This window comes from Rousettus aegyptiacus, unplaced genomic scaffold (genome assembly GCF_014176215.1).
Source record: "Rousettus aegyptiacus isolate mRouAeg1 unplaced genomic scaffold, mRouAeg1.p scaffold_m13_p_4, whole genome shotgun sequence".
Lineage (NCBI taxonomy): Eukaryota > Metazoa > Chordata > Mammalia > Chiroptera > Pteropodidae > Rousettus > Rousettus aegyptiacus.
The window spans coordinates 61286173-61309422 of record NW_023416307.1 but is presented as its reverse complement, the minus strand read 5'-3'; the positions used below and the strand labels follow the sequence as shown (position 1 = coordinate 61309422).

General features: G+C 34.5%; 2 protein-coding genes across 5 annotated transcripts in view; one reads left to right on the top strand and one right to left on the bottom strand.

The window, feature by feature from the left end:
• Positions 1-10210, top strand: part of LOC107513718 (OX-2 membrane glycoprotein) — a 133504-nt gene extending 123294 nt beyond the window's left edge. Inside the window, exon 7 of the mRNA XM_016150707.2 lies at positions 9359-10210. The gene's annotated coding sequence lies outside the window, so the exon portion shown is untranslated. The remainder of the gene's footprint in view (positions 1-9358) is intronic.
• The window catches only part of BTLA (B and T lymphocyte associated), a 33112-nt gene that overhangs the window by 9243 nt on the left and 619 nt on the right, over positions 1-23250 (bottom strand). For 2 of the 4 annotated variants that reach the window (XM_016150711.2, XM_016150714.2), the window contains exons 1-2: positions 19101-19369; positions 2974-3294 (exon numbers count right to left, since the gene is read on the bottom strand). In XM_016150711.2, the coding sequence (XP_016006197.2) occupies positions 2974-3294; positions 19101-19188 (409 nt within the window). In that variant the 5' untranslated portion in view covers positions 19189-19369. The other 2 variants (XM_016150712.2, XM_016150713.2) reach the window with 2 other exon arrangements.

Here is a 23250-nt window from a genome sequence, read left to right as displayed (position 1 = left end):
CATGAAGAAAGACTAAATTACACAAGAAGGCTCTCTTCCAAGAAAGATGAACTCAATGTCACCATATTTAATTTGTTATACATTATATTAATCAACGTTACATAAATTATCTGGTAGTACTTAACTATTTTATATTTAATAGTATAATTAATATCGACCCAGAAGTAATGTTTTTGCAAGTTTTGTTTATTTTTTATTTATTTTGTCAGATAAAAAGGTATTAATTACTTCTTTAAAAATTTAATATTATATCTCATTATTTGAATTTATAATGCAATGCTCTCCAGAAGCATTCATTCCACACATCGATAGAGGCTTTTCCAGGTAGTTAAAAGCAATTTTTTCACTTTGCATAGATTTCGTCATTTAATTTACTCATAAAGAAATTTTTATTGAGCACCCACTATGTGCCAAACACTATGCCACTTACTTGTAAAAAATCAGAGATGTTGGTCATTTATATATCTTCTTTTAAGAAATGTCTATTCAAATCTTTTGCCCATGTTTTAAAATTTATTGTCTGTTTGTTGTCAAGTTGTAAGAATTCTTTCTATATTCTGGTCACTAGTCCCTTGTCAGATATGTGATTTGTAAATATTTTCTCACATTTTCTATATTGTCTCTTTACTCTCTTGATAGTGTCCTTTAATTTTAATGAAGTATAAGTTATCTATTTTCCTTTTGTTGCTTATGCGTTAGATATCATATCACCAAAACTATTGACAAGTCTAAGATCATAAAGAGTTGGTCCTATATTATCTTCTAAAGAAACAGTATTATAGATTTATATATACATAGATTTTAGAGTTCCGGCTCTTATATTTAAATATAAGGTCCATTTTCACTTATTTGTTTCCATATATCGTGTGAGGTAGATATTCAAATCATTCTTTTGAATGTTCATATCCAATTGATCAACACTATTTATCGAAGAAATTACTTTTTCCCATTGAATGGTCTTGGCATTCTTGTCAAAAATCAGTTGACAAAGGAGGTATGGATTATTCTGGATTCTCGATTCTGTTCTACTGAACTATACATTTATCCTTATGCCAGTAAAACAGCTTTGACTATCATAGTTATTTTTATTAAATTTATTGAGGTAATATTGGTTAATAAAATTGTATAAGTTTCAAGAGTACAATTCAATAATATATCATTTGTATATTGCATTGTGTGCTCACCACTCTTTATCTACTTCCTCCCTTCCTCCTTTCCCTCTGGTAATCATTAAACTGTTGTCTGTGCCTATGAGGTTTCATACGTTTGTCTTGTTCATTTGTTGCTTTCAGCTTTATATCCCACATATGAGTGAAATCGTATGGTTTTTGACTTTTTTGTCTACACTGCAATGTCCATTGCAGCATTATTTACAGTGGCCATGACATGGAAACAACCGAAGTGTCCTTTGATAGATGATTGGATAAAGAAGTTGTAGTACATACATACAATGGAATATTACTCAGCCATAAGAAAAGATGAAATATTGTCATTGTGACAACACAGACGGATCCTGAGATTATCATGCTAAGCAAAATAAGACAGCCAGAAAAAAGAAAGTTTTGAAATAAGGAAGTATTGAGTTCTTCAACATCATTCTTCTTTTTCAAGATTTTTTTTTTTTTTTTTAGCTATTCTGGGCTCACTGGAATTCCATATTACTTTTAGAATCAGCTTTTTCATTTCTGCAAATAGAAGGGTTTGGGATTTTAATGGGGATTGCATTGAATCTGTAGATCATTTTGAGAACTATTGCCATCTTAACAATATGAAATCTTCCTATCCATGAAAATGGTTGTCTTTCTATTTATTTACATCTTCTTTAATTTCCTTAAGCCATGTTTTATTTAGTGTGTAAGTCTTGCACTTCCTAGCTTAAATCTATTCCTATTTTATTCATTTTCATGTTATTCTAAACGGAATTATTTTCTTAATTTTCATTTCAGAAAATTAAGAAAATAATTGCTCGTCTTTAGAAATATTACAGATTTTTTGTTGATCATACAACTTTGTTGAACTCATTTATTAACTATAGAAAATTTTGTGGGTTTTTAAGGATTCTCTCTATATAAGATCATGTCATCTGTGAATAAAGATTTTTACATTTTCCTTTACATTTTGAATGTTTCCATTTCTTTTTTCTTGATTAATTGCTCTGGCTAGACCTTCCAGTTCAGTGATGAACAGAAGTGGCAAAAGCAGACATCCTTGTTTTGTTCCTGTTCTTAGGGGGAAGACTTTCAATCTTTCACCACCAAGTATGATGTTAGCTGTGGGATTTTCATAAACCAAATGCTTTTTTTTACTCTCTCCTACTCCTCTTTTTTCGTCCCATGTTTCATTCAGCTTGGTTTTGCCGAACTTAACCTCAACCTCTGTTTGCTCTGCTGTTTGAGCCTCACAAGGTCTCCTCAAGAAGGCTTAAGGGGACAGCTTGTCTATTAATATTCTCAAAACTCATCAAAGAGTCAAGTTATTCTTGTGCTGTTTGACCCCTGTACAAAGGATGAACTACTAACCAGTATATAGTTTTCTGAGCACTAAAAACATAACTCTGAGGAATTATCAGTAAAAGTCAAGGACCAAAAAATGGGAAAAAATAAAAGAAAAAGAATATAAGGACAGAAAATAGAAAACTGTTTACTACTATTGGTATTCACTTTGTAATTTTCCCCCACATTTCAGTGATCTACTTTTGTACTTATCAAATAAATTTTATACCTGCTAAAGCCAAAAACAATAACTTTTATTGTTATTATATTTTCCCTACTTTCTCTAATTCACTCACCCTAAAACACACATACACATACACACACAGACGTGCACACGTATCGGTCTGTGAAATGTGGCAGTGTTCTAATGTTTTATATTACATAAGTTCAGTTCTAACCTAATTATTTGAGAATCTAGGTTCTCCTTTTCCTTGAAACATAGTGAGAACAACATTAGGTAGTCGTGGTGTCTAGAACTCACCTGTCACATAAATGGTTATTGAATGGCTTTCAATGAGTCCAGATGGAACAATCGCAGAACAGCGGTATGATCCATTGTCACTAGCCAGCACTTGATCAAAATACAGAATAAGAACTGACATGTTCTTCCTGCTTTCCCATCTAATGTGTTTCCTGTGGCTATATTCAAGATCTAAACAGCTATTTCCTCTGAGCTTGCACCAGGTCACATTAGGTCTGCTGGTACAGTATTCCACAGGGCATTCCAGTTGATATGAGGTCCCCGCTGAGATGTTCACAGAATGTCTCTTAACATAAAGTTGTGCATCACATGATTTTTCCCCTAAAAGATAAAAACAAAATTAATATCAAGTATGTTCTGGAAGGACCAGATATTTGCTACTTGAACAGTTTCTGCCTCAGATTTCTCAAGCACGATTCTAAAATTTTTCCAGATAATTTTTCCAGTAATTAAGCCTCACTAGCAATGTCTGACAGATAGTAGGTACATAATAAATATTTGTTGAAAAAAAAACAAATAAATCATTTCCTCAGTTATTCAATAATTTCCTCAATTTCCAAATTATTACTGATATTTTTATTATAAATTATATTTTGTTATTTATTATATTATATTTTTATTTATTGTTATTATTTTGTAGTCACTTCAATAGGTAGCAAATGATAATAGCAACTTCTTTTCAATTAGTTATTATATTTCAGGGGCAGTTTAAAATACATAAATATTTTAACTCTTTTAATCCTCACAACAAAAATAATATAGTTATTATGAACTTTGTTTTACAGATAAAGAAACTAAGGTAGTAAAGAATTTGCCTAAAGTTAGATGCTAATAATTAAGAGAATCGAGATTTAAACTCATAATAGAGTCCATTATTCTAGTAATTCATTAATTCATAATTCGTTAACCATTTCTCTATTGTTTCTTGAGCAGTAATCGTGTGTTCTACTTCTGGCTCTTGTATATTCCAAAAAGTGGAGGAGAGAAATTTTTGTATGTAATTATTTCCCTATAGTTTTTGGCACCAGGAATTTTCTTCACTTGTTTTTCAAAGGTTTTAATGCTGCCTTGAAATTTTCTTCATAATTTTTTCTGTGTATGTGACATACAACTCATGATACTATCTGAAAATAGGATGATCTGAAATAATTTGAAATATTATGTTTTCCCAATTGGTGGAGGAGCAGTGATCCACCTCTTTGGAAGTCTTGCCTACTGACCCAACACAGGAAATATGCTGCCTTTTGTTTTGGTGGGGAGAACTGTTTTCTGAAAACAGGTTTTTCTTTTATCTTTTATGAATCTTTCGCTAGTATTGCAAACTGTATATAAAATCCTCAGCCAAGGAAAAAAATTTTAATATTTTGTATTATTGAATAAGTTCTGTTACCTATAACTTATCATAAAAGTATTTTCTGGTAACCTCAATATCTGTAATATCACTAACAACCAAAACAAATATATGAAAAAATAAATCTTCTCTAAGCAAGCAAAATAGATAGTTCAAGATTTAAAATTTATCCAATTTTATACTTGATTCTTACAATTCCATTATCATTTCCTAATTAGCCCAGAAGGCATAATACAGAGTTGTGTAATGCAGAGTTATAACTATGTTCGTAATGATAAAATAGAATCAACAATAAAACTTTAAATTATACTTAATATCATCAATATTTTGAAACAAAGAAGTGTTGAATCTCTTTTACAGAAAAATTTTATCAGAAATGACCACTTCGAAAATGTTTTGGCCTTGAAAGGGGCAAAATTCAATTACTTAGACTGTACATTCACATGGAGCATTTATTCACTGGTAATTGCTGTTCTATATTGTCCCTTTTGAGACTCATGCATAAAAGGAGCATGAGAAATGACACTAATTTATAAAATTATTTAATCTTTTTCATCATAAGTATATTAAATCATTGAATGATCTACTATGAAACTGACTGTGCTGGTAAAAAAAAAATAACTAAAATAGACCAACATTGCCTTTTTTTAAGTACTTTTTAGTGATTTATATCTCTCTATTTTTCAAGTAGAGTTGAAGTTAAGCATGTTTTCTTAAGAGTATTTTCTCTTTAAGTTTCTTTGATCTTTATAGTTCTTCCTTGGTTCTGTTTTTTCTGTTTCAAACTATTCTTTGAGCAATATGTCCAATCTGTCCTTTTTATTAATTTCTTTCACTCATTTTCAAGCATTCCTCTAAATAGATTCACAATATCATATGTTATAATGATATAAACATAACTGATATTACAGTCAAACCTGTCTTTTAAAAATAAAGAAGACTTAGGACTAGTCAGACGTTGAACTGTGGGACAACTTTGAGCCCCGCGTTCTACATATTGCTCTACCTAACATAATGTTCCACTTTTTTTCTACATCTTTGCCAGCATGAATATGCTCATTTCAAGCTATTTAACTAACACTGTAATTTATGCTCACGTCTTATCAACTCTTGCTCAGAATAAGTATAACCTTATTCAGCTTTCAGGAATCAGATTGAGACAAGAGACCTGCAAAGAACATTTAGAACCTCTGAATATTTATATATTTATAACTGCTCTGAGACCTCAAAGAAGTTCGCTTTAAGACTTCATAATTCATTTGCTGTCAACAATTCAGAATAAAAATGAAAGTAAACTAAGTCATGAGGATGAGGTTTTCAAAAAATTGAAGAGAAAAGGTAAGATACTTTACTAAAAGGAAGTGCCTAACAATATAATACCTAGATGTGGTTATACCTATGACAAAAAAAGCAAGAAGGCATAGGCAGAAAGGCCAAGTGAAACCCTTGTTTCTAGAAGTCGAATCCTCTCCCTAAAGTTAAGAGGCTGTCTCAGTCTCCTAACTTCCCTTACATTTACTTGGATAAGTCAATTGTAGTTAATGGAGCCTGTAACTCTGAGCCGGCTTTGTGAAAAATAACATGATAATTACAGGCAAAGACCTTCTTCCTTCAAGAAACTTACCATACAGTTGATGAGACAAGATTAACTAACAACATATCTTTTCTGGATTAAATTTACAATCTACCACTTTTTTTTTCCTTCAAGTTTACCTAAGCTGAAAGCAAAGCTCAGAGGGATCTTGTATGCTAGTTGTTAGAAGTATGGGAATAAATAAGACAGGGTGCCTACCTTCATGGGGCTTACCTTATGACGGGGGCGGGGGGGGGGGGGCGGGGAACATTGGACAAATGAGAGAATGAAATAACATGGTAAAGAAGTGCAAATATTCGTGCCGAGGATTCACTTCGGCTGGAGCTATTGGGGCAAGGCTTAATGGAAAGTGTGTATTTGAGCTGAACCATAGTGAAGGGGTAGCTCTATAATAATTAGAGCAGTGAATGGGCAAGGGAGGTATTTAAAACTGAGAAAATGGAAGGAGAAAGGCAGAGAGGCCAGGATTCTCATGGGAGATTCAAGGTATTGATACACACTTGGATCATAATTTTCTGAAATAGTGACATGAAGATCACTAGTTGTTTCAGAATGAATGAAATAAGCATTAGGTGGGAGAAGTTTAAACCTTGCTTATCAACTATGAGAAAAGAGAAAGACTGATTCTTAGGAGATATTTATAAACATCATGGAAATAACTAAAACTGGGAATACTCATTTGAACACAGTTGCTCAAATGCTAACACACTGTGTGATACTGGCATAGCCACCCAGTCTCACCGGCCCTCGATTTCTTTAAAATAAAATGAAAGGACTGGACTTCAAAAACAAGAAAATTCTTATCCACCATTTTTGCTACACAGAAACACATTTATAACTTTACCTCCCTCACTGGGTAACTGTGTAACAAAACCACTTCTAAGTCTCAACAATTTGTCACCTTTTCATTTAGGCATAGGGCTGTCACTCACTTCTAATAGCACAACTGAACATCCTTCCTAGTCCCAGCATTTTATGACTATATGCTTGGAAGGAATGCATAAAGTAGAGAAGACAGCTGGCTGATTGTCCTGGCCACATCACTGACCTGCAGTGGGATGATGGAAACGTGGCTGCCATCCCCACATATTCCTATCAGCAAGATGGGGATCAATGACTGACACATTGGCTGGCATAGGAATTTGTCTTGAATGGGGGAAGGAAATAGATAAAAGCAGGCTTGCCTACAGGCACTAAAAGTCATTGAGAGTACTTCCTCTTTGTACAAAGAAGGTATTATATTTCCTATGTCTCCAAGACTCAAAATGATATTTGTTGCACAGGATGATGCATAAGTTAGATGGCACGCTTCTAATTTTCCATCCTACAAGTATGTTGACACTTCTTTACTGCTTGTCCTACATTATGCATATCTATATTATGACACTTAGGACATCCAGAGCTATCCCCAAGGAGTTCATGTTGTTGAAAAAAAATTTTTTTTTTCTGAGGAAGGATGAAGATCATAGTTGCTTTTGGCTGGGATTTATAGGTCAATATTAGTTACAGTTGTTCCTGCTGTTATTGCTCCTGTTCTTTTCAAGCATTCACATTTAATGGTAGGAAGTGTTTAATGATAAAAATAATTTAAATATATGCTGTAAAAAGATGAAACCTCTACCATCTCTAAGCCATTGAATAATGCAGTATCCCTTTTCAAGTCACTATAGGTTTTAGAAGCTTCTCATTTTTAAAATTCTTATGAAAATCATTACTATATTATTACTGTATATACATTCCATGAGCAGGCTCTACTTAGCATATTTGATGCCCAGAGTACATTTTTAACAACCTCTACATGAAAAAATATTTTCAGAAATAATCGTGAAATGAAACATACAACTACAGTAACTAATAAGTGAATTTTATTAAAACTGGAATTCTATAAAAGATAAAATTAAGGCAATTTCTAAATTATACCATTAATGTAAAGTGTTTTTTTCTTATTTCTCTTTTAAAATTTTAAAAACAATTAACACTTTAAAGAAAATACATTTCAATCGTAAAGCTATTAATCAATAAAACAGTTTATGTAAGAACTGGAATTACACCTCACAATAAGTACAGTTTTGCTGTTTTAAATTTTAAACAAATAAATGTGCAAAATGGTTGCACAGAATGAAAGAAATAAGATCTCTCACATTCTTATTCTTTGTCTCTATAATCACCATGGTATTATTGTGTATTTAAAATCTACTATTTATTTTTATTAGTGTCAAGTATACAGTACATTGGTTAGACATTTATACAGTTTATAGAACAATTCTAGAATGTGGAGTACCACAGGGACTGGAGGTTCAAACTGTGCCTGGAGCAAGCTTCAGTGGTTCCAAGTATTATAAATTTACCCTTGAAATGTGGCTGAATTTGTACATGTGTTCAGGCCCAACTCTATAACTGGGACATTCTCTTATCTAACTTTCACATAGAATGCAATGGTTATCAAAGGGGAAGTACTAAAAATGTGCTCATTCAAAGCTTGCATACACATTATTAAAACTCAGCAGTAACCATAGTAATGACTGATTATTTAGATCAGAACTATTTTTAGGGGAGGAGTATTTTATCACTGATATTGTTCAGAATTGCTGATAATTGAAAGTAGACCAACTTTAATTTGTTTTTAAATTCTGTATAGATAATGTACTCCCTACTGCTCACACCAGGGTTGTGGACATCTTATTGTCAATGACTATTTAGTAACGTGGCAGTTTTTAGTGCAAAGGGAATGCAGAAAGAGGTTTATGTTGCTCTTTAATTTCTTCATTATATATTTCTTTGATTATCTTGAACAAGAGCCATTCTCTCAGAGCTTTCAAATCTCTTAAGAGGGAGAGAGCCCTTCATGCTGGGTTAATCAAGAAAGGCTCAAGGAAGAGGCTAAACCTTCTCCTGCCCCAAACTCCACCCTGGGGGCAAATCTGGTCCTCTTATTTTCACATGGGAGCCATCTTGGTTTCTTTTCTCTTTACTGCTCTATTCTATTAGTCATCAAGTTAACTTGATTCACTACCCAAAATATCTTTCATATTTGTTTCCATGTCACTGCTTTAATTTGGGTCTTATTCTATTTCATATGAATTTTTGTCACAGTCCACCAACTTGTCCTCTATGTTCCATATTTGGCCTTGATCCCCTCCCCTACTCCAATCCTTCTTACATCACTGTCACAGTTTGTTAAAAGAAAAGAAAAATCCAATCACTAGACTTTTTGCCTAAAACCCTCCAGAGACTCTTCAGTGCTTGCAGGAACATTTTCAAACTTTATCAAATGGCATTTAGCCCCTGATTCCTTATGCAAACTCACCTTCAAATTCCAGCATCTCAAGTCCACTTGATGTCCCCCTGCCCGCATCACCAAAGTTTCATACTGTTTTGTATGACATGCATCACTCTATTATAATTAAATATGTGTTTATGCTCTGTCTTTTTATTTGCAGCATAACATTCTCAGTGAGATGGTACCTGTCTCTACAGGAGAAGATGGCTTAGATAAGGTATGAAAGTGAGATGGCATGATATGTACTGAGACTAAACAAAGACAGCTTCTTGGAGAGAAAAATCCATTCACAACTCTGACTAATGCTCTCTGTGCACCAAGATCACAGAAAAGACACAGCTGAGCCTTTAGAGGTGGACCAAAGGCACTGTGGTAAAGAATGTATGCATCTCAAAATATCTTGCTGTGGTTAAGTTATGACCATGAAAGAAAAACTAGACCTCACCAATATACAGTGTGGAAAGGCCTGATTTATGGACACTAAAGAGCGATATTCAATATATTTAAAAAGAGACATGCCATGGTTATCTGGATGCCCACATCAGCTAATCAGAAAGGCATGCCAGCTGCAAACAACTGCATGGTCCAGAACTTTCCAGGTGACCAAGTGTAGCTGCAGGTATAAATACCATCAGGAGTCTAAAAGTGTAGGTAATTTGTGAAACTTATTACCACTTAAAAAAAATATTTGTGATTATAAGTCTTAGGTGAAATACAATTATTTCTTATTTTCAATGACCATATGCCTTGACTATTAACATTAGGAAAATCCCAACTGAGCTTCACTGTTTTTCCATTGAAAAATTTTTACATATTTATAGAAAGTTCAAAATAATTATATTAACTGAAAGAAATAAATGAATGCATCTGTAATGAATGCAAAAGTCTTATTGGAATTTAGACAGTGTTAGAGTTGAACATAGAAATGTAAACAATTGGAATATTACTCAGTCATAGAAAGGATAAAATACTGCCATTTGGGACAACATGGATAGATCTTGAGATTACCATATTCAGCAAAATAAGTCAGACAGAAAAAGTTGAGAACCATATGATTTCACTCATATGTAGGATATAAAGTGGAAAATAACAAATGAACAAGAAAAACAAACAAAAACTTATAGACAGAGACACAGTTTAGTGGTTACCAGAGGGAAAAGAAGGACGAGGGAGGTAGATAAGGGTATAAGGGATCAGATATATGGTGATGGAAGGAGATTTGGCTTTGGATAGTGAACACACAATGCAATATACAGATGATGTATTATTGAATTGTACCTTGAAGCCTATATAATTTTATTAACCAATGTCATCCCAATAAATTTAATTAAAAAAGAACTATAAACAAACATTTTTTTTGAAAAACTAAAATGGTTATGAAAGATATGATGTGCCAATAATTTTTTTGACATCAACTAGGATTTTAGCTTCTACCAGAAGATATTCCACACACGGCAACAGTAGCCATGTAATCACATATCAAAGATCCTGGAAGGACATCCACCTGGACAGTCTCAGGGAATTACACAGCATCAGCAAGCTCACATAGCATACTTCCAGTCATAAGTGAGCTGCCATCAACTCATGAAATCAGAAATATGGTGATCTGAGGTGAGGGTGGGGGAGTTCTACCTCATACAGAAACCATTAATGTAGGTTGATAAACTTATTACTTTAACTTATTATGAAACAAACTCAGTGTATAAGTCAGATATTCCCAAGTGTTAGGAATATCTGGGGAAATCTGAATAAGAATAATGCACACATACATGTGTTTAAATTAGAGTTTCTCTTTTAGTAGGCAATCATTGTTAGTTTAAGAAAAATCCTATTCATTTATCTCAAAGGTACAATGAAAACTAATTGAGTTCAGTCCCTACTCTGAGATAAAACATATTCACATACATCTACCTGACAAACAACATGTAATGTAATATGGATAACAGACATAGAACTCGTATGCAATAATAGTTTAAGTTTTTTTCTCTATACATATTATCTGATATTGGTCTTTTGAGAGGAATAGGCATCTCTTCCCTTTCTAAACACAAACACACACATGGGGCAGGAAGAGAGAGAGAGAGAGAGAGAGAGAGAGAGAGAGAGAGAGAGAGAGAGAGAGAGAGAGAGAGAGAGAGAGATGTAAAAACTTTCTTTAAGTTTAAGTTTGCTTTCATAAGGTATTTATTTAGCATACTTTGAAGCAATTTCTTATTGGGCTAAAATTTATTATCATATGATATGACTACCTGGGGAAAAATATTGCAGACAATCCTTTTAAGTTAGTTGTATTGACCAATTTAAAACTAAGCCATATATTTCTTGGTTTTATCTAGTTTGGGATTATTCTGAAATTGTTTCATTTTCAAGCACTTTTTTTAGTATTTGCAATAGCTTTGTCTAACAGTTAGCAAAATTTATAAAATAACTGTGCCATGTGTCTCTTTGAGATATTAAAGAATAAGATGAGCAAAGAGCTTTAGTGATCATTGGGTCAGGTAATACATGAATAGTTTCAGTCACATTTGGGAGATCACCTCCAGAATCACTGCTTTGCATTCTTTGTCACTAACTTGCCCACAAGTGCACTGGACCTCATATTATCAAAGCGCTGTGGACCCATCCTAGATACTCCAAACAGGAGGAAATTGGAGATATGATTAATGTGTTTTGTTTTTATTATGTCTTATGCACTTTTAGAAACCATACATGTATTGCTTTATTTGATTCTCAAAATGATTTTGTGGGATAGTTACTATTATTATCTTTATTTTAATTTGGGGAAACCAAAATTAAAGAAACTAAGCCACTTGGTCAAGATAACTATCTAGTAGGGGCAGAGCCAGGACCAGGACTCAAACCCAAGCCTGGCTAATTCTAAAGGACAAGCTCTTCTCTGGCAGGGTGGTTGTGAAAGAAAATGAGAACATATAAGTTCTTAGCACTATGCTTGCTTATAATAAACAATAAATTCCAGGTATTATACTTTTTGGAGAGGTGACACAGAAGTTGAGTTATTGTCTAAAATCACAAGGCAAGCAGGTGGCAGAGACAAGATAAATACACAGTTTTGCCTCAAGTGGCCCAGCTCTAAACAGTTATTCCCAACTCCTTCAATATGAATCAGCAGCGATGCATAAAAACTGGTATATTCACCAGGCAAACAAATATAATTAAAAAGGCAATATGCTCCATAGAAAAATGTCTTTTTATATAAGAGATAAAATCCTATGGAATTATACTAAGCAGAAGGTTGATCTTGGTCAAAATTGGAAAGCTAAAAAATCTTTCTTTGTGTACTTTTCTGAACTTTCTCTCAGTAAATGTTCACTACATAGGTACCAAAGACAAATGTCTTCTTGTGGTTCTACTCTATTGGTCACTGCCTTTGTCTCCCCATGAGAGGATTCATATGCATTCCTTTAGAGTCTTGCCTGCCCTATGCAACAAGGACTAGTATGGAGGAGAGTTTGTTGGACATTGTGTAATTATCTTTCTGGCATAGCAAAAATTTTTAGCCAATTTAATGATCCCTAAAAACAATGATTCATGATGACAATTTAGAGAATAGTTCTAGCTGGGGAAGGCATTGACTGTCTGGTCAGAGATACTGGGTCCTCCACTTTGGTCACAGTCACTTCAGGAAGAAAAGCAGGGCAGAAAAAGCTGAGAGTATATCTTAGAAGCCGTGGACAGCAGCATCAAAGAGAGCCATCGGTGTTTTATCTGAAACCAACATGACTATTTCTAAATATTGCCTTCAGAGATAGAGTGGTTGTGTGTGAAGCTCAGAGTGAGTGCGGGTTATGTATTATTAGAAAGACACAGGAAAAGTTTATCTCTTCTTTCTCAGATACTTCTTGGCCTTCCTAAACATCATGCTCCAGAGACCACACTGATATTTATTATCATTTTCAAAGCCCTAGAAGACACTTACCCATATCAATATGGGCAGAAACTGCCAGTTGTCTACTAATATTACTTCTCCTCTTCTAATAGTAGAAGAAAATGAAATGGGGCCATGACTGCTGAAGCTGAAATGTTCCAGACTTCTTTATTGCTAATTCTGGACAACTGGCTATTTGTGCTGTATAAGGGTTCCAGGCTATGCTCGTAAGGTAAATGTGGTTATCAGGAAGGAGAAATGGAGGAGGCACAAAGCTCTACCAGCTTAACCCGATGTTTCCCTGTGACTGACCAAGTAAGATAACCCCTCTAACACTCACCTAGATCGTGTTCAAAGTAAACCTCAAATTGTGCATGTTTAAATTTTAAGCATACTCAAATGATACCCTTGCTTGTAATCACACAGACATATGCACACAAGTAATTTCTTCAATAGACATAAGGATGAAATTCAGAGTCCGTAAGCACGAGAGGACACCTAAAAGGTGGATAATATTGAGCTGATTTTGAAGTAAGGGAATGGAGAATATTAGAAAATTGAAGTAAATTACTTATGACATAATTTGATGACACAATGCAACTCAAGTCTCCCCATCTCTGTTATCATTTCTTGGTAACTGGGGATGAAAGTAGATAATGATATCAAGAATTATTCATAGATGACTTTCGTCAACCCAAATGAGAGATAGTTTCCCAAAACTACTTTAAAGGAGCTGTTAAGGTAATTAAATTTTGTAGTAAAGGAATAAAAAAAATCATTAGCCAAACTTACACAGCAGCTACAATGCATCAGATATTGTTTCAAGTGTTTTACGGAATTAATTCACTTAATACAACAACCTTGTAAGGTCAATATCATTATCGTCTCCATTGTTTAGATGAGGAAGGAGAACTAGAGAGGTTATAGTTATAGAACCAGCAAATGGCAGGGATGGGATAGCAATCCAGACAGTCTGACTCTGGAGTCCCTGACCTTAACCGCTCCACTGCTGCCTCTCCAAAGAACAAAGCAAAAGGTTGATTTCATTTTCAGACTTGATTACAAATGCCTGTGAACATTTTTCTTTCAACAACTCTGAACTGTAAGTAAAGGGGAAACTCGCAAATAATAGAAATTAAATAGGAAAGCACCAGTGAAGCAAGATAAATAGTCTTTAACTTCAAATAGAGGAAATTTCGATAGTGGGGCAGAGGAAGCAAAAAATAATGAAAGAGCTTTTCAGTGTTTGGAAAGTCTAGCCAGGGCTGTGATCATCCAGGAAATCCTGTAGCTGCATAATGTATTCCTAGACATTTGTGTAAAAAGTAGTCATATTTTGAGGCAGGCATTCTTGCAATAACAATACACAAGCATTTGGCAAAATGCATAACTCCATCTCTAGCATATTATGTGCACATATCCATAGGGACAAATAGCTACAGCTATAGAAATAATCCTGATAAAGACCCTGGAGCTTCAAGGAATGAGAGACAGATGCAGAGCACTTCCTGCCCTAATGTTTCTACTCTGACTGGATATGGCCAGTTCATGCTGAAGCAACACAATCTGTGTGAGATCCATGGTTCATATTGAACTGTCACAATAGAGGCAAAAGAAGACGCAGCCAAGGCCCAAATGGAGACTTGGCCCTAACCACTGTGTTCTCAAAAAAAAAAAGAAAAACACTGTAGGTGTCATCTGGTACTAGATCGAATTAGAATTATCTTTTTTTCTCACAATAAGCAGTAATCAATCAAAGATTTCCTACTGTGTTCACTCTGGTTCATATACAGTGTCATGTGATAGCCAGACATTAACTGCAGTGCTCCTGCTTGCTTGAAGGTAGAATCCTCCGTTTGTCTTCAAGTAAACAAGTGGTCCAGGGACTCACAGCTGGAGCCACTTATGGGCAATGAGGCAGGCGACTGACAGGGGCTTCTACATCTGCAGCCTAGTTCTTCCCAGCATAATCTGACCATCTGTCCAGGAGAGAAAATGCTGACGCTTTAATATTTTATCAGGACAGAACTCCTACACCAGATACTGAGGAGTAAAGTTCTCAATGACTTTATTCTTGAAACACGGGAAGCAAGTAAGTGTCATTTCATTATAAAAAAGGAAGTTTGTAGAGAACATTATACTTTTTCCAGTCTTATTCTTGATGGAGCCTTATTCCTGGGAAGAGGCATACAGATCTCACATTGCTTTAAAGTAGAGAAGAAAAATATCTTTTAAAATTATTTTTAGATACTTTGAAACTGTGTTAGTGTAAAGAATTCAGTAGTTAAGTAAATCACAGGAAATCCCCAAGATGCAAAGATTAAAAGTAATATGATTTTAAGTGATAGTCATCAGCTCTGTCTGGGAGAACAAATCTCACCGATCACTCCTTATCTCAACCTATGCCCTAAATTTAATGTTAGTAATACTGTAATCTATCAACTTTTATTTAAGATACCTGTCTAGGACCTTGTATAAGTCTTTCTATTTCATTTTTGAAATAACTTGATTCACTATATTTTGGGCTAAATATATTGTACAATATATTTCATTTTTTCATTTGATTTGGCTTTGAAAATAAAAGCCTTTCCTCTAAGATCAGAAACAAGACAAGGTTGTCTGTTCTTACCACTCTTATTCAATACAGTGATGGAAGTCCTAGCTAGAGCAATCAGGCAAGAGAAAGAAACAAAAAGAATCCAAATTTGGAATGAAGAAGTCAAATTGTATACAGAAAAGCCTAAATACACCACCAAAATACTATTAGAAACAATAAACAAGTATAGTAAAGTTGCAGGATACAAAATCAACGTGTTAAAATCCATAACATTCCTCTTCACTAACAATGAAATTTCAGAAAAAGAAATGAAAAAAACTATTCCTTTTGCAATTGCAACAAAAAGAATAACATACCTAAGAATAAACTTAATGAAGCATGTGAAAGACCTATGCACCACAAACTATACAACGTTATTAAAAGAAATTGAAGAAGACACAAAGAAATGGAAAAATATTCCATGTTCATGGATTGGAAAAATCAACATAGTTAAAACAGCTGTATTACTCAAAGCGATATACAGATTTAATGGCATTGGCAGAAAAACAGACACACAGAACAACGGAATGGATTTAAGAGCCCAGAAATAAACCCCCATATATATGGGCAAATAATTTTTGACAAAGGAGTCAAAAACATACAATGGAAAAAAAGAAAGCCTCTTCAATAAATGATGCTGAGAAAACTGGAAAGCCTCATGCAAAAGAATGAAATTAGACTGCTATCTGTCACCATACATCAAAATTAACTCAAAATAGACCAAAGACCTAAATATAAGACCTGAAACAACAAATTGTATAGAAGAAAACATAGGTACTAAACTCATGGACCTTGGATTTAATGAGGAATTTATGAATTTGACCTCAAAGGCCAGAGAAGTAACAGCAAAAATAGATGAATGGGAATGTATCAAACTAAAAACTTTTGCACAGTAAAAGAAACCATCGACAACTGAATAGGAGAAAATATTTGCAAACAACACCTCATAAGGGGCTAACATCCAAAATATAGAAAGAACTCATACAACTCAACAATAAAACAAACAAACAATCCAATTAAAAAATAGGCAGAGGACTTGAACTGACACTTCTCCCAAGAAGATATACAAATGGCCAACAAACACATGAAAAGGTGTTCGACTTCACTAGCTATCAGGAAAATGCAAATCAAAAACACAATGAGATACCACCCTACACCTGTAAGGATGGCTATCATCGATTGGACAAATAAAAACAGATGTTGAAGAGGTTGTGGGGAGAAAGAAACCCTCATACACTGCTGATGGGACTGCAAATTGGTATAATTAATAGAAAAAACAGTATGGAAGTTCCTCAAAAAATTAAGAATACAACTACTATGTGACCCAGAATATCCCTCTTCTGAGTATGTATTCCTCAAATTTAAAAACATTTACCCATAAATACATAAGTATCCTGATGTTCATTGCAGCATTATTCACAGTGGCCAGGAGATGGAAACAATCAAAATGCCCTTTGATGGATGATTGGATAAAGAAGGTATAGTACATATATAATGGAATATTACTCAGTAATAAGAAACATGAAATACTGCCATTTGCAACAACATGAATGATCTTAAGATTATCATGCTAAGCAAAATAAGTTAGACAGAAAAAGTTGAGAACCGTATGATTTCACTCATATGTGGGATAAAAAAACTGAAAGCGATAATTGAACAAGACAAACAAACAGAGAATCATGGACACAGACAACAGTTTAGAGGTTATCAGAGGAAAAGGGTGGAGAGGCTGATAAGGGTAAAGGAGGTCAAATATAAGGTGATGGAAGGAAATTTTTGAGTTGTGGTAAATGCACAATGCAATATACAGATTATGTATTATTGAATTGTACACTTGAAACCTATATAATTTTATTAAACAATGTCACCCCAATAAATTTAATTTAAAAATTAATAAATATATGATAACGTTAAAACTTACTTTCCATTTAACCAAATTTTGTGGGTGAAAAAAATATTAGCAAAAATACCATTAACATTTATTTATCAAGCTTTTATTGTGTTCACTTATTGTGCCAAGTACTTTATCCATATTACTGCATTTCTAGTCTTCACAATAGCCTCATAATTTAGGTACAATTATTAACTTTATTTTACAAATGAGGAAACTAAACATAAGAGAGAATAATAAATTTAACCAAGGTCACACAATAAGTGGCAGAGACAGTAAATTAACCCAATTCTAACACTCAAGTTTTTTTTTTATAAGCACAGTGGGAAGAATAGAAGTTGTACCCCACTTTCAGTGTGATACAGCATGAAAGTTCTTTTACTTTATTTCACAAGGAATATTTGTATATTCTTCAAATTGCTATTTCTATTTAATAATATTTGTCTCCAGTTGCAGCTATGTGATTGTGGCATCTGAAGAAAAATGAAAAATTTAGTCAGCCATCTAAACCCCTTGTCAACATAACACCAGATATACACGCATAAAAATATACAAGCATAAAAATGCTTAAATGACTGAAGGGAAGTTTTATTTTGCTCCTGGTTGTGTGTGATCCCGGCATCGCGGAGATAAATTCCAAACCACCCAGTTCCAGAATTGAAGGTGGCGGTTTATGAGGTTTCAGTAACCATACTTTCTGATTTAAAACTACAGCACACAAAAAGAGGTCTATGTATTTTTGTGGGGATTATAAGGCAGGCTGTTTGAAAACAGACCTGAGAAAACCTAAAATATCTGCTAGCTATTTGTAGCCCTTCCGCATTTACATGTAGGCCCCAGTGTCAATGTAAGAGAGCAAGCAAACTCAGCAGAAAAAAATAAATTGGTTATTTGCCTACATAAAATTCTTGCAGATGTGACCAAGAGTCATTATTGCAGAACCCAAGATGTTTTCTACATCAGATGACGCCTGAGCTGGAACCATTCTCTTTCAACATAATGGACATAATGATGGAATGCTCCGATCCTGTATTTCTCAGCATTTTCTCATTCAGTATTTTCCACTGAAGCAAGTAGCGTGATTTTACATAAAAACATTTTTCAAGAGTAACTATGTAGTCAGATATAACCCTGGGTATCCAGTACTTATGCTCTCCAGCTGAGCACTACAACACTCTGCCACGCCTCAGTTTGGAAAGAACAAACTAGTCGTCACCAGCATGACATCCAGAGGATTTGCCAATAGTAGTTATAAATTCGTACCTAACTATTTATAACATCTTCCCAGTTCCTTTTTTCTTATCAACAGAGCATGTTTTCAAAAAAATCAGGCAAGCTGTGACTTGAATACCATGTTCTAATTTGGTTTATGTCCTAGAATGTCTTCAGTGAGCAAATCTAACTACTTCGTCTCATCTACCATCATCCATGACATAAGCACCACAGCCAGCTAAAATCAGCAAGGGAAAACATTACTTCCAACACCCCCTGAGAAATAAGATAAAAAATAATCAAAGTAGGTACTTTACCGTCGATATTCCAGATGCCCAGATGCGGGATTAGGAAGAGGACCGAAAACAATTTCCCAGTTCCAAGCATGCCAGGCGACGTCTTCATTTCCTGTGAGTATCAGGGATGGGAAAACTTCTCAAGCAGGGAAGGCTTCCCTCCTTCCCCTGAGTTCTTTAGCGTTGGATCAGGTTGACTACCCCAACAACATCTGTAAAATAAACAGAAAAGACAGAGGATGTAGGAGAGGACAGTAGTTGGATAGTTTGTGAAACAATGTGAACAGAAAGACTACCTAGTACTCTTCTTGTGGTTTTTGCTTCTTGTCAAATCGGGTGCTCACTTTCAAACCCTCTGATCTGCAAGCAGCTCAGTGTTTAACTTCTCCTTCTGCTTACCACCCTTTTTGTCCCACATTGAGGTTTTTCTCATTCAAAGTTCAGTGAAAAAAACAATTAAACTCTAAAGAAATCTATATTATTGCAATCTTTAGGTTGAGATTTTAATCAAATCAAGGTCAGGAAATTCATGGTAAAAAGTACCTATGGTAAGTATACATTTCCCCTCTTTTCATAACTTGTGGTTATGAAACTTCTTTTATGTAAAATATTTTAGAATTTTCTCCCAAATACCATGCATGGTAAAATAAGAAGACTTATTGTTATTAAACCAATGGAGATTTTCTTGAAGTTATGGAGAAAATGAGTGGCAGGAAGCACTTCCTCAACAGGTGAGGGAAAGGCAACTGTCTTTAATCTGTAGATAAGTATCAATGGAACAAGATAATCGTTAGTATTGGCTACGTGTTCTCTCTAAATAATAGTTTCAAGCCAAATGACATCTTGAATATCAATTAAAGGAAATTTCCATTTTCAACATTCTTCATGTGGTTATTTTCTGGACTTAATAGAATAAAAATGATAAAAGAAGAAATGGGAAGGTTCAAGATGAGATAGTTCAGAATTGACAGGGCATTGTTTTCTCCAAGGCCAATTGTATTAATTAGTTTAGCTTCTTATCATAGATGCAAATTATAATCACCTTTTTTTGCTATTCCAATTGAGAAATCTAGATTTGTGACATCTGTGGTCATTGAGAGTTGATTTTGTCAGTCTTTCTCTGAGAGGCTGGTGATTTTCTTCCAAGGCCAAACATTAATGATTTTAAGTGCATAAGGTTAAAAAACAGTTTTCACGTACATACTGATTCAAACAGACATTGTGTGATGGTTGGCACCACAAAGATGAATGAGTCGCTGTTTCTGATTTTAAAGAGCTCAGTCAGCCAGTACTATAATTTTTTCATATGAACCTTTAGTGCTGAAACTTAAATATTCATGCATTTCAACCACCACAATTTAACACAAAGCAACTATAAGCTTCTTAGATCTTTCATTATTTATCAAGCCAACATCCTGAGAAATATTCATGCAGCATTTACACAACTTTTTTTCTCAGTGCTCAAGGTGAAGTGCAAATTCCTGTGGCAGCTGAGACAAGTTGTCCCTTTTAAAATGGTCCCAGAGGTCAAAAGTCACAAACCATAAGGCAGAGATCTCAGGATATCGTTGCAAACCAGAGAAAAGTCATATAAACTTTATCTCAGCAAAAAACATTTATGATTCACTATTTTAAAGGTTTCTTCACATAGTCCATGCTAATTAGGTAAAATTTGAAAAAAAATAACTTTTTGTAATATTTAATATATTTTTAAAAGAATTATGTTCTGTTACTTCTATCAGCATAACTGGTCCTTTATCCTTCCACAGCTGCAGTCCTGATAACCCCACCACAGACAGAACCCTCCCTCAGAATCTAGCTCCTGCCTTAATTCTAGGAAAGAGAAATTGAAAGACACAAGGCTCAGAAGTATGTTGTTTTAACAAGTCAATTTTGCTTTACATTTATACCTCATCTAGCATTTAAGCTTCTGTTTTGACCTCGTTCTACTATAATCGTGTACTCTTTGACCAGAAAATTATATATTTACTTAAATGTGCAAATTTAAAGAATTTACTAGTCTTAAAAGTGACTGCATTGTATTTTAGAGATAACTTAAAAACACAAACAACATAAAAAATATTTTATGGTGAAAGACAAAAAGCAAAATAGAATTCGGCATCTCTAAATCCATTTTGCAGACATTTTAGGAGCTTCTTAGAGGACAGATTCTTCAGTTCACTTACAGATTCAACTGCTTTCATGAGTAATGAAGCAGCTGTACTTTCTCCAATATTTTTACCCCAGGATGATTAGAGAAACAGCAATCACAAAACAAGACACAGACTCTTAGAGAAGTATGGCCACTAACATTAGGCATCAGCCCAGAGGGATGAATCTTGGTTCTGAATTTTTAACATCCCCAAAACATCACATACCTTTTTACTACAAATGTCATCTAGTATTTAAAACTTTCCATTCTTCTATTTGGAGTCTGCTCCTAATTAATGTTATTAATAGCAAAGGTTTATATACATAACTATACTTAGAATCAGCCTGGCACTTTTTAAAACCTGGGTGTGATTCCTAGATGCCCTACACATCCATTGAATGAGAATCTCGCAGGATTGACGTTAAAGATCCCTATTTTAAAGAAATCTGATTCTGATACAGTTGGTTTGAATGGATATTTTGAAACCAATTATGAAGTGGTGAGGGGCATGGACTTTTGAGTCACAAAAGACTTGATATCAAATCTTTGTCATTACTAGCTGTAAAATTTTTCTTAGATTTCCTAGAGCTTAGCATTTTAGGAGACATAAGGTGCACCACTCAGATCCTCCTCCAAGGACAACTTTGCTCTTAGCTGTGGAAAATGCAGTCAACAGATAGATAGCTTCCAGGTATAAACTCCTCCAGGATCTGCTCAACTGGGATTCACCTTGTCCAAAGCCATGTTTTTCCATGATGACCTGCATCCAGTGATGAAGCAAGGAAAGCATATAAAGGGCTGGCCATTTTGGCTTCACATGGATCACTGATAGATAATACTAGTCCTAGAGCTCCCAGTTAGCTACAAGGTTATGTCAGAACGATATCACAGTTTTACTTCTTCTTCTGCCCAGTATTGCTTCTGCCCCTTTCCTTTCACATGTGTTGATCCTGAATCCATCTCTCTGTCTGCTTCCAGAGCACTGAATCTGCTCCACATCTCAATTCCTGTTCTGTAGATTGCAAATGGTAATAATGTCTATCTGTTATGCTGATTAACAGAAGTAGTATATGCAAAGTGATCAGTAAATGCATCTATAATTATTCCTCAACTAAACATGGGCTTCCATTTGGATAAATGGATACCAGGAAACCCTTATTAAGCCAAAAAACAATGGTAGCGGAACAAATTGAAATGTCTATTTGCTAGTGGGAGTCACTGTTACATAAAGATCAAGACTCTGAAGTATGTGTCACAACAAAGCTTTGATTAGCGGAGAAATGTAGCAGATTAAAGATGGAATGAATTCCAGAAAGATTTATAAAGGATGAATCGGCCATGCAGGGAGGACTCGGAAGTAAAGGGCAGAAAGAATGAGATGCCTGAGGACAAGAGATCTGAAAAAGGGTCCAGCCATTGGGACTGTCCCTCAAAAAAAGAACTCTAGCCTTCCAAAAGGTTGGAAGGGTTCAAAACAGTCATGCTATCACAATGAGACTAGAGGGACAAACAGGCAGGGACGGCTTACTGAAACTGGGATATGAAAAAGGATCACAGTCATTGGCAACACACCTGAGATGGGAAAAGATCATGCCTTGATATTGAGCTCTTCCCACTGGCTCCTAAAGTGCCCTGTTGATGAGAGAATCTGTCCTACACTGTGATGTGGATAGGGTTGATCCAAGAAGATGGTATAAAATACCCTCAGCTGCAAAAGTTAGAAGACTGAAAATGTTTTGGGAAAAAAAATTTTTGCAATAAAAAATTTATATACAGAGAACACTCAAGCATGCCTTTCTCTTCTTACTTTCCTGTTGGCAGACTGGAAATGTATTCTGGTTCTATCATTACTAGATGTGTGACCTTAGACAAGTTATTTAACTTTGAATATATTACCTCTTGAAATTTCATTACTTCATCAGTAAAGCAGGAATAATAACACTTAGCTGGAAAGTTGTTATAAGTATTCAATAAAAGACACAAATAGTAGTATATATTTTAAGTTAACAGACATGAAAC